At 38.9% G+C, this 12,025-nt stretch overlaps 2 protein-coding genes across 3 annotated transcripts; one reads left to right on the forward strand and one right to left on the reverse strand.

The window, feature by feature from the left end:
• The first annotated feature begins 1,508 nt into the window (after positions 1–1,508).
• Positions 1,509–3,227, forward strand: LOC113338799 (polyadenylate-binding protein 2-like). The gene is made up of 2 exons (XM_026584186.1): positions 1,509–1,690; positions 1,911–3,227. The coding sequence occupies exons 1-2, from the start codon at positions 1,591–1,593 to the stop codon at positions 3,032–3,034; spliced, it is 1,224 nt and encodes a 407-aa protein (XP_026439971.1). The 5' UTR covers positions 1,509–1,590; the 3' UTR covers positions 3,035–3,227.
• A 3,207-nt stretch (positions 3,228–6,434) lies between these two features.
• LOC113319867 lies at positions 6,435–10,376 on the reverse strand. 2 transcript variants are annotated; one of them, XM_026568002.1, is made up of 3 exons: positions 8,713–10,376; positions 7,438–8,557; positions 6,435–6,906 (listed from the first exon to the last, which is right to left on the reverse strand). In XM_026568002.1, the coding sequence occupies exons 1-3, from the start codon at positions 10,274–10,276 to the stop codon at positions 6,723–6,725; spliced, it is 2,868 nt and encodes a 955-aa protein (XP_026423787.1). In that variant the 5' UTR covers positions 10,277–10,376; the 3' UTR covers positions 6,435–6,722. The 2 variants fall into 2 exon arrangements, with proteins under 2 accessions (XP_026423787.1, XP_026423786.1); XM_026568001.1 differs by having other exon boundaries at positions 6,435–6,909.
• Between the last annotated feature and the right edge of the window lie 1,649 nt (positions 10,377–12,025).

Here is a 12,025-nt window from a genome sequence, read left to right on the forward strand (position 1 = left end):
GGCCCCAATTGAATGGTATAGGCCCCAATTTAGCCAGGATCATGATAGTCATGCTAAATCTCCCTTAATATTCCATACCATCGTCACCACAGATTTCAATACATCATTTATGTTATAGGTTTAGCAACTGCAGAAGGTCAGGACTCAGGCCTATTTAGCGTGGGCCTATCTAAACTACGGTGAAGTTCGATTATGGGTTTTTCATAATACTGGGAAATGTTTAACAGTACTAGGACTCTAGGAGGCACGAACAAACTTAGACGAGATTTAGGCGTAGCTGAATGCAGATTCGATGGTTCCAACCTTAATCTGCTATTCGAGTTTCAGTTTCACTACCATAAAGCTTTTTGCTGTTGTGGTATCTTCAACAACTAATTTAGCTTTACGATTAGAACCTTGGAAATTTTGATTTATATAACCAGAATAAATGGGCCTATGTTGTGGTATCCTGTCAAATGGGCCCATGTTGTGTGATGTGCGAGCGTCACGTACTTCGCGTCAGACCTTTTGCGCCTAGGCGCGTCTACAGTGCCCCAGGGAACTAGAAAAAAATAATCAAAGGTAATCGCTCACGCTTTTTTCCCCTTATTGGTGAGGCACGTCTATGGACTAGAAAAGAAATAGTCAAAGGTAATGGTTCATGCCTTTGCCCGTTATTGGTGAGGAGATCCCTTGACACCTCGTGCGCCTAGGCAAGCGCCTTACTTGCCTTTCACAACATTGAAATAGGTCGCTACTCAAATCTCTTATTATCAGCTCGATTGCTTTCTACACAAAGTAATTTCGGAATTTCAGCCTTTCTCGTCTTGAAATCTTATGATTCTTATTAATTTTATGTTCCATAATGAAATCATGTTCTTCTTTTATCTTCAACTGCTCCATGAGTTCTTCTCCAATCCATCTCGGGTTTTTCCTAAGTTCTTCAACTGCATCATACTTCCCTTGCAGAAAGTCTTGATGCAAGCTGAATAATTTATCAGCCGCTTCCAGAAGTGATGGATTTGGTCCAAGAGTGTATTTGAAGGAAATTCTGATCGCCTCATACAACAGAGTTACTACATCCCCAACCGTGCAGGAATCTTTTCTATGTAGAAACAAGTCTAGGATATCTGCAGCCATTTTCTCGACTTTTTCATGCTTAACTTTCCCAGCAGTAAGTCTGATATACTCTGCTCGGTGGAAACAACAATCTGCGGCAATCATCTGAAGTTTTACACAGCGAGAGAGAATGAGAATATGCCTTCGGCCAAGAGCGAATGAACAAATCGATAGAAAAGAACGAGCACCTTCTGTTTTCTGATCTGAATATATATGAGTAGCTATATATATATCCCTAACTGATCACCACCACTATCCTTTCTCAACACCCCAATGTATATTAGTAGAGCTTTTATATAGCGGTCCTTGAGTTATCAAGGATTAGTTTTCCCAGTCCCTAACAAATTCCGCTATATTCCTTATTTATACTTTATATACCGCTGGGACAATACCAAGGCAAGAACATCGTCCTCTGGGCTCTGGCTCTGGAAACTCTAGTCCGATCTATTTCTCTTTTTTCGATCTCTCATCTCTCTTTTCGATTATTTAACCATGTCGATGTCCACCATCCGTTTTTGTGAAGAAAAAGAAGGAAAGATAGACCATGGAAGCGAAGGTGTTGTTGGTTCAGCTGCTGAAGATATCGATCTTGGTTCGTTTTCTTTCTCTTATGTTATTGATCTAACTTGCTATTTCATCAATCTGAAAATTTTGCTAGGGTTTGATTTTCCCCCAGTATCATTAGTGGTCTATTTTAATCCCATAATTTAGGATCTTATTTTACGTGGCTATTTTCTTTTTTTGATCGGTTATTTTACGTGGCTATTTTACAGGTAACTAATCATATAATTGATGTGCATGGGTGAACACAGGTGATCAGGAAATAAAAAATGCGCCAGAGCCTTCGTCACTGGTCCATGAAAGTAGTACGTGCAAGAAATGTGGGAGAACTGGTGATCACTTGGCAATAGATTGTCTTTATGGAATTGGTAAGCTGGCAAGCAAGTATGTCCATACCACTATTCGTGTCAGAAACCTCGCAGAAGACACTCACAAGTCAGACTTGGAATGTCTATGCGGTACCTATGGGCCAGTTGCTTTTGTTTTTGAGCCTGGAATGCAAAGGGAGGGAAAGAGAGATCAAGGTTTGGTAGCTTTTGTGAACAGTGAAGATGCACAGATGGCAATTGAGAAGCTGCATGGGTACACTTTTAATAACCGTGTTCTCACAGTCGAGCGGGCTACGAATGTACCAGAGGAACCGAAGAATGTACCAGACCCTTTGATACTGGTGCAGGAAAATGAATGCAAAAATTGTGGGAAGATTGGTGATCACTTGACAAAAGATTGTCGTTACATAAAGGGCAGATTGATAAAAAAGTATGACCAAAAAACTATCCTTGTTAAAAACCTCGCTGAAGACACTGAATGTTCAGATTTGAAATGGCAATGCCGTACTTATGGGCCAATTCATAGTGTTTTTGAGCCTGGAATCCAAAATGAGGGAATGAGAGATCTAGCTTTGGTAGCCTTTGAGAACAAGGAAGATGCACAAATGGCAATTGAGAAGCTTAATGGCTCCACTTTTAACAACCGCGTTGTCATAGTCGCGTGGTCTAAGAGTGCACCAGACCGGTCACCGGCCCAGGAGGAAAATAGGTGCAAGAGTTGTGGGGAGATTTGTGGCCACTTGACGAAAGATTGCCAGCATGCAATTAAGGGTAGGCTGGTATCGAAGTATGTCGAGAACACCATCCGTGTTGCAAGCCTCCCAGAAGAAACTGATAGGTTAGACTTGATAGAGCTATGCTCTACTTACGGTCCAGTTGATCGTGTTTTTGAGAAGAAAGATTACATTGCGGTAGCCTTTGAGAATAAGGAAGATGCACAAATGGCAATTGACAAGCTCAATGGCTCCACTTTTAACCACCGCGTTCTCGCAGTCGAGTGGTTGGCAGAGTGGGCTATAAAAGAATTCCCCAGAAATGAATCTTAAGATTTTCTGTGTTATCTGTCGTATATGCAATATCTATCTGTGTGGACGCATGTCACTGCTACGATGTATTTTTTCACCAGATAATTCACCGTCAGTTTAAAATCGTCGGCCACCTGTTTTTTTCACGAGATAATTCACCGTCAGTTTAAAATCGTTGGATACCGGTAGCTAAAATCTGGTTTAAAGTTGTGCTGTCAATGAGTCGGTTCCAGTGATGACTCCGTTAAATTTGGGTATCAGAACCGTAACCGGAATTTGGTAATCAGAACCGAAATCGGTAACCGGAATTTGGTAATCAGAACCGAAATCGGTAACCGGTAACCATTAGATCTGGGTAACCAACACGTTCCTTCCGTATAGTTGACAACTTCTAAAATAGAATTTAAACGGCTGGTCAAATGGCATTTTCGAAACTCCTAAAAGAGCAAATGCATATTCCTAATTGTACTTTTTAAAACAGAAATAGCGATTGTAATGCAGGCTGTAATCTGAAAAAAAAATTCAAAGCACCAAAGATTCTGATTTATCAAATATGCCATCCCACTCTGCAAGTTGGAAGATTCTGATTTATCAACTTTAGTTGGAACGATTTTTTTTGGCGATCATGGTTTTTTTTTTGGGACGATGATTTTATTAGGCCACCCTCCTTATAGTGATAAGGGTGTCCTAAAACGTTGAAATGACTAACCCACTCTTAACCTAATTTGATTTAAACCAACCTAATAACCACATATATATATATATATAATCACCACCTCCTCCCACCACCACCGCCCACCACCGCCGATTACCACCACCACCATCTCCGATTATCACCACCACCAACCACCAATTACCACCACCACCTCCTCCCACCACCACCACCACCGCCTATTTAAGGAAATGTAACAACATCAATGCAGTCACAATTAAGTTCTGTTACATGATAATTTTATCGAGTATAAAAGACGTCAACCGCAGCCTGATTCTGCCATGGGACCACTCCGGAGGTATTTTCCAAAAAACCCTTCACTTTAATTTAATTTTGATTGCTTCAATCGAATAGAAATCATCAAAATAGGGTTTTAGTAGGAGTTACAGAGTCATGTTCGGTTAGGCCGATTTTCCAAAAATCCCTAGTTTACTAACCGAACTTCTTGAAAATGAAGAACACGAAGAACAGTTCGGTTCCATTGGATTTAAAACTAAGTCACCGAACTCTCTGTTCGGTTGTTTCGCAAAAAAATTTAAAACTACAAAGTAACCGAACTCCACCCTTAGAACCGAAAAAAAAAAACAAATCCAGTCTAACCAAACTGTGTTGTTGTGGCCACTATCTTGAGTTCCAAAATAATCGAACTTAGCCAATAGAGTTCGATTTTTTTCGCAAAAAAATTTAAAACTACAAAGTAACCGAACTTAGCCAGTAGAGTTCGGTTGGTTCGCAAAAAATACTTTTAACCGAACTCCTTGTATTAGAACAACAGAAATCCATAAGTTCAATTCCTTCGCAAAATAAGGATATCACCAAACTTTAGTTTACGAAAATAATGAGAAGTCCACAAGTTCGGTCCGTTCGCAAAAATGTTAAGTTTTCTTTGTAACCGAACTCTACCTTTGAAACTTCGTAACCGAATTCTACCTAATTCGCCAAGAAATAAATTTCGTAGTAACCGAACGTTTGCCTAATTGCATATATGCATATATAAGCCCAGTTCGGTTGATTCGAAAATATGTTGAAGTTTGTAAACCAACCGAACTTCTAACACTAGGTTACTTTTAACCTGCAGTTCGGTTGGGAACTTGGTTGCGTTGAAGTTTGCGAACTAACCGAACACACAAGATATACCCAAATAAATTGTTAAGTTAAGTTCGGTTACCTACCATTTTATCCTAGGTAACCGAACATTACACTGTACGACCAAAACCTCCATTAATGAGCGAGTTCGGTAACCTGCGTGTTTGGAAAACGTAACCGAACTACACTTTCAGGTAACCAAGATTATCTTTAACTTAATAAAAAGTTCGGTGTTAAAAAGTTCGGTTACATGTTCTTGACATATGGTAACCAAATTGGCCCAAATCTACATAAAAAGTTTCATTTTTTTTTGAAAGTTTGGAGCAATTCAACCAACATTATCTAAGTTTGAAGGACACCTGGGTACCCAAATGCCCTTCCTCCGATTGTGGTTGGTAAAATCCATCGTTTTTCATGTTTTCCTTCTTCATCTTCTCTGACTTTACTCTCTCAATAATTCTACTTCTTAAAAAAAACATCTGATTTTTTAATCTCATTAATTATCTTTAACTTAATCATCTCACTAATCATTACACTAACTATTGTTAACACTAACTAATCATCACCCAAAATTAATTAGGAGAGTAATTTAGGTATTAATATAAATATCCAGATAAGGGGTGACCTAAATTTACTTCTAATGTCTTTACCCAAAATAAAACCATGGTCCCAAAAAATCGTTCTTTAGTTAAATCAGCTAGACCACGTTCCGAAGAGCTTGGGCCTAATGGTAATACACATTCAAGGCTCGACGAGTTCTGCGCAAGTAAGAGCTCAGAACCCGGTAACAGATTCAGATTTTAAAGACATTAAATTTATCCAAGAGCCTAAGTATTATGATTTCAGTGTAAAACCACCTCCACAACTTCTCTAGCAAATAAGACTTGCATTTGGCAGCTATGGTGCCAACATTATCACATGCAGAAGAAATTCGAGCACCTGTTTCCCAAATAAATCTTCAAGTGTGTCCTTGGTCAGATGGAGGTAACATTGATGCGCCAGTCCATCATCTGTATTCACTCCAAGTTCAATAATGAAGAGCACAGATCACCTGTTCCATGCACTCAAGAATGTGAACTAATGCAGGTCCTAAGTATTAACATATAATATCTAAATGAACCCTGGCAAATTTAACATTCAATTCAGCTGCAGTTATTCCTCCTTGAGTGCCTGCAACTGCAGGCCCTTAAGTTCGATCAACTAGTTCATACAGATGCATAAGGATGATTGAATTAAACCCATCAAAATATTCATCCAGACCAGTATGTTCTTAAAAATTGCCGACATGCAAACTTGACATGGTCAAGCATGTCAGCTCCATCAAATACCTAACAGACACGTGAACCACACTTTTTTTGCCTTAAAAGACACAATGTTAGTTACAACTGAACATCCACTGCCCTAAGTGAACATTGTACTAGTATGCCAAAAACTGGCCGAGTAATACAACAGGCAAAAAAGGTATCCAAATCTGGTACCTATCCAAAGAAACGGCCAAAAACAAAGCAAAAAGGAAACCCAAAACGAGGCACCCAACCAAAAAAGCCCAAAGACAAGGCTAACTAACAAAAAACTAGAAAACTAGCTAAATCTGTACTACTTGCTACGAGTATTTTCAGGAACTGACAGAATGGCGAGTTTTTCATTGTAACTGTCACAAATATCTATCATTCTACTCAACATAGTAACAGTTGGATGAGAAAAGAATGTAAAACATTTGTGTATCATACATCAATTACTACATAGGAGAGTCAACAGAAAAAGAATATCACATTAACTAGATTTGAACTGCATATATATAACATATAAAGAAATTTAAAACGAGACCAAGTTTTTAATGTCTAGTGAAAAGGGTGAAGGAAACTAACACTACATGGTGTTTGCAGCTTGATCTCATGGTATGGTAGTTAGCTAAGATGGAAAGAAAGGATCTTCTTTGTTCTGGTAGATCCTGAATAACTGCTTCGAGTAGCTTTTAGCCAACCTTTTGCAGTCTTCACGAGCTTTGCCGTCGAATACATCCAACTCCTCCACAGTCTTCTTTAGGTCACCTCTGCGATCCCCATCCATAAGAAACTCGGCGAGCGTACTACCCCTGCTATGGTAGATAACAGTTCAAGTGAGACGCACATGAAAATGGAAAACCGTGAAAAGATTCAAATGTCGATTCATCTAATTTAGTTTAGCAATTCAAGTTTGAAACCAAACTGAACCGTATCATTTGGCAGTACGACATTTTAACCAAATATAACTAGTCATCAGGAATATAAAATTGAGCAGGTCAGGAACTTATTAGGATGTACATATATCACGACAGAAGAAGATGTGGAAGCAGAACAAGCAGAAGCTTAAGCAAATGAAATTAGAAAGCATAAAAATGTAAACCTACATGTTTTTCAAACAAAAAAATTATGACGTTTTACTAATCGCAGATTTATTACGGCAACTGCACATATATCATATCCAACATGTCACCTTGATATGTGCAGATGGTTTCAATCGCTTATTCGACTACTTGGAGCTTATACTTAGCTACTGAATAGTACCGATTCAAATATAAAGCTTAATGTGCTTCCAGTTTTTATAAACAAAATGAAGGATAAGTGCAGAGGATGCCCAAGCATACCTGAGTGCATCACTGTAATGGAACAACCAATCCGCCGATACGTTTTCTTCAGATCTTTGAAGCCGAAAGAGAGCACAAACGGCTCTCATACAAAGTTCAGCGTCCTCGTCAAATGAAGAAATCATGTCGGCCTCAATTTCCCAATTTATTAGTTTGTATTTGTCCCTAGTCCTATATTTTATCGCCGACTTATCCATAACATCACCAGAAGAATTTTTTGAATCACTAGTACAGGTATTAGAATCTTCTAAAAGAGACTGACCAACAGTTTCACCACCGCTATCTGAAACCCCGTTCACAGAAGGCTTCTTGTTCATTTCCAAGTGAATTTGAAATGAAGTTCCATGCTGCGATTTTCTCTCCTCCCAATCAGCCCCTTTCCCTTCTTCAACCTTTTTTCCTCCACATGAAGAAATGTTCAGAGCAGAGTGTTCGGGCAAGGCAGGTTCCGCCTCAGGATATTTATTGATGTCAATGCCATGCCCATTCAGAAGTTTCTTTTCAGTTTGTAACTCAGCCACATGAGAAGCATTCCTCCCTCCACTGGTTTCAGCATTAGGTTCGTCCGTTGTACTTTTATCACATTGGTTTTTATCATTGTCAGTGACTTCACTTTGTACACCCCGAACTTCTGATTCTATCTTCTCAGAAGTTGAGTTTCCATTTTCCATCTTCAGGACTCGACTCTCCAAATCGCAGAACTTCTTCCTCCAGTATTCAGTCTCATCTTCAGCTTTGCTCTTCCCGTGTTCCAAATCCTTTTCTATCATTTTTATTTTCCCCTCCAAGTAAGTGATTGTTTCTTGAGCCCTCTCGTCTTTCTTGCGACGTAGTCTTTTGTATTTCTTGAACTCATCATCAGCAACAACCTTTCTAGATTCAACATCCACCAATTTACCCTGCACTTCAACACACTCCATTTTCTTCTTCTCAAGCTCCACAGACATCTCAAGCCACTTGCGTTTGTAATGCTGCAAACTTTTTTCCATTTCAACCATACGCTCCTTAGATTTTGTCGATTTAACTTCTCCAGAACATCTCTTCAACTCCATCTTCTTTGTGGTTTCAACTTTCTGTTTTTTCATTGCAATTTCAGCAAATGCTTCTAAAACTCCGTCGGCTGGATATAAATTCCAAATTCGTCAACAAAACTATAGTGTTACAATGAAATTCGAAACTAACTGATCCATTTAAACATTCCACAACTCAAAACAGATGCAATTAACAAAAACAAAAACCACAGAACAAAACAGGAGAACTGTAAGAGATACTCACAGTCACAGGTAGCTTCTTGAATTGCCGCATCACTGACAGACCGAACATGTTGAATTGCGATTTCATTAACGGACCGATCACCTTCCATTACCTTCCTTGGTTTCGCGCTATCTATTACCCTAGTTCCTAAACCAGAAATAGAATGAATTTCCCTCTCCCTTTTCCTCTTCTTCTTTTTCTTATCCTTAATTTGTGATTCAGATTTCCCATTACCACCACCTTCGCATCGCTTACTCTTCTTAATCTTCTTCTTCTTCTTCTTTTTGATTTCCTGCACAACTTCATTCTCCACTTTCGGAACATTTCCATTAGATTCCTCAACACCACCACCATTACCCAAATCACCAGCTCCTGCATCCCCATTTTCCTTATTTTCCGATTCAACAGGTTTATTCCCCTCAATTAAATAAGCAGGTTTATTCCCCTCAATCACATCAGCAGGTTTATCCTCCTCAATAACCTCGGCAGGTTTATCCCCCTCAATAATAACATCAGCAGGTTTATCCTCTTCCATTACATGATTCCCATCAACAGATTTATCCTCACTTTCAAATTCAACCTTCGAATCGATCTGCTTCGCACTAATTTCATCCTCAGACGCCAATTCAACCTTCAAATCGAGATCATTTGCAATAGATTTCGTCTGAATACCCCATTCAACATTCCTCGGTGTCGTCTTCCTGGAATTGCTCTTCCTCCTCAGACCAATAACCCTAGTTGTATAATGTTTATCACAATATCTCAGATCATTATCACTGCTCCAGTAATTCTTACATCTCCAATTCACCCCATCATTTCTTCGACACCGCAATTCATCCGGCGGCACATCCACCTTCTCCATATTCCTCCCTGAACTCCCAAATCCTAGATCATTAGCAGTAGGAGTCACAACAGCAGCAGCAGCGGCAACAGTAACAGGTTCATGAGTAATTGCTTCCGGAGGATGGTTCACATTCAGATCAACACAATCCCCCAATTCAACCCTAAGATGCTCTTTCTGGAAACAATCTAAAGAAAATGAAACCCTAGGTTCAACACAACAAGGACAATCGACTTTCTTCGTCTTCCTTCTCCTCTTTTCTGAACAACAATCAGCAGATTCAGAACCACCACCACCACTACGACTACAACCACCACCAACACCACCGCCGCCGCTGCTTCCAAAATCTAGATCCACAACATCTCTTCTTCTCCGAATCTTAAGCTTAATCGGTGAAGAAATTGAATTTGAGATTGGAGATGGAGAATAATCAGATTCAATCAATTTTTTCTTCTTCTTCTTAGGCGGATTGTTTTTTCTCGAATCGTAATGTTGTTGACAGTATTGTAGATTATTATCAGCGCTTAAATTCTTACATCTCCAACCAGAATGACCACTGTTTCTTCTGCAACGCTGCGAATCTGGTGGTATGATTGTGACTGTATCTATGAGATTCACAGTAGCAGGAGGAGGGGGAGATGGAAGAGGATGAAGATCTGTGTTCACATCTTGTTGATGAGGCTGCTCCTGCTGCTGCTGGTGGTTGTTCTGATCTTGAATTTTTTCTTCCTCCATTTCTGACATGCCCTAGATGTGTTTGGGAGTGATGGGCTTTTACTTTACTAAAATGCTTTGTTGCTTCTGCAGCTTGCTTTGCTGCTGCAAGAAGAAGGTTGTGGTCAAAAAGATAAAGTAAACTATGGGGGTAGAGATTTTTATATATGGTGTTTGTTTGACTGATAAGGGCAGGGCTCATGAACTTTGGGTGAGTTCAAAATGGGAATGTTCTTTTGGAAAAATATCTTAACTAAAAGTCTTTAAAAGGAAAGTTTTGTAATGTGGATTGAGTTATGTGTTCATATACAATGGATTTGTCATTAAGGAAAAAGATTGTTGGATTAATAAGTCGAATCTCCGGTTGGATAGCTTAGCTGTCTGGATTTGTCCACAGTAATTAGAATTTAATTGTTGAATTAATATGTCGAATCTCCGGTTGGATAGCTGAGCTGATTGGATCTTCTCAGAGTAATTAGAGTTTAATTGTTGAATTGATAAGTCGAATACTCGGAGGAATAGCTGAGCTGGCTGGATCTGCTTAGAGTAATTTGAATGTAATTGTGTCGTATAAAAAGAATAGTAGGAAAGTCTATCCATAAAAGATCTTGGTCTTACCTTCCTTCATACATATTACAATCGTGATTCTAGAGTGAAGTAGAATTTTCGTGTTTCAATATTTCAGTGATAGATTCAATTGTATAAAGGAGAATTGTAGACTATTCGAGTTTCGAACTGAATAATCATAATTAGGGCTGCACACGGTACAGTTCGACTCGGTTTTGGCCAAGCGAGTACCTGTACCTCCCTATGATCGGTGCTCTACCTGTATACATGTATTTGTAATGCTCGGTTCTGTTATTTATTTGTTTCTATTAACTCGGTCCGGTTCTGAATCTGTCCTGTTTCTATACCTGTGTCGTATGTGTACCTATTTAATTACTTTACAAAAACAAAAAAACATATGAAATTCGACCTGAATTGTTTTACCTGCATGCAAATTGGTAGTTACTCATACATATACTAAATTATTAATTCTTCTAAAGTCTTTACTACTTAAGTTTAAAACAAGTTGAACAAACTTCAAAGATCGAGTTCAAGTCATCAACATCAACAAAAAAATAAAGAGAAACCGAAGTAACTTTGTGCTTCATCTGCATTTAACCTTGTGAAGTTTATATTGCTTCAAATACTTCCAAAAGCCAGAAGCACTATTTCTTTCCGCGTTGGCTTTCAGTTTCACAGAGTAATTTGAATTTAATTGTGTCGTATAAAAAGAATAGCAGGAAAGTCGATCCATAAAATCAAATAACAAGTTTGCTTGTAAACTGCGACAACTTCCGCGTTGGGCAGTTTAAAACATTCTTTGAATTTGGAAGTTTAATAAAAACCCCAAAGATAAGGCACAACAAGGTCAGCTGAAGAGAAGAACTGCGATAAAGGAAGGATAAAATAAAATGAAAAAAGGAAAAAAGGAAAGATCATTGTTCTAATTTCTTGGGGTGCAATTTGGGCAGCAGGATTTGTACTTCTTATATGGTTCTGTTGGGAAGTGATCATTTGCAACAACCGGAAGACCAGGAACAATGCGCGTGCTGTATTACCCACTACTACACCTACCGGAAGAGTTGGAGGGATGATTATCATGGTGGGTGCTGGTCCCACCATTGAATCTCCTAGTTGTATAATGGGTGATGGTTGCGGTCAGCGTAGTGGTTGCGGAGGAGATTGAATTTTGATGATGTGTGGTAAGGAAGATATTAATAAAATTATTTAGAA

This window comes from Papaver somniferum, chromosome 1 (genome assembly GCF_003573695.1).
Source record: "Papaver somniferum cultivar HN1 chromosome 1, ASM357369v1, whole genome shotgun sequence".
In the NCBI taxonomy this organism is placed as follows: domain Eukaryota; kingdom Viridiplantae; phylum Streptophyta; class Magnoliopsida; order Ranunculales; family Papaveraceae; genus Papaver; species Papaver somniferum.

What these genes read in the sequence shown, in the direction of transcription:
- LOC113338799 (XM_026584186.1), top strand. Translation starts at nt 1,591, where the DNA reads ATGTCGATGTCCACCATCCGTTTTTGTGAAGAAAAAGAAGGAAAGATA. An exon ending in TGCTGAAGATATCGATCTTG is followed by an intron (nt 1,691 to 1,910) that starts GTTCGTTTTCTT and finishes GGGTGAACACAG; the next exon opens with GTGATCAGGAAATAAAAAAT.
- LOC113319867 (XM_026568001.1), bottom strand. Translation starts at nt 10,276, where the DNA reads ATGTCAGAAATGGAGGAAGAAAAAATTCAAGATCAGAACAACCACCAG. An exon ending in TCAAGAAGCTACCTGTGACT is followed by an intron (nt 8,558 to 8,712) that starts GTGAGTATCTCT and finishes ATTTATATCCAG; the next exon opens with CCGACGGAGTTTTAGAAGCA. An exon ending in CATTACAGTGATGCACTCAG is followed by an intron (nt 6,910 to 7,437) that starts GTATGCTTGGGC and finishes TATCTACCATAG; the next exon opens with CAGGGGTAGTACGCTCGCCG.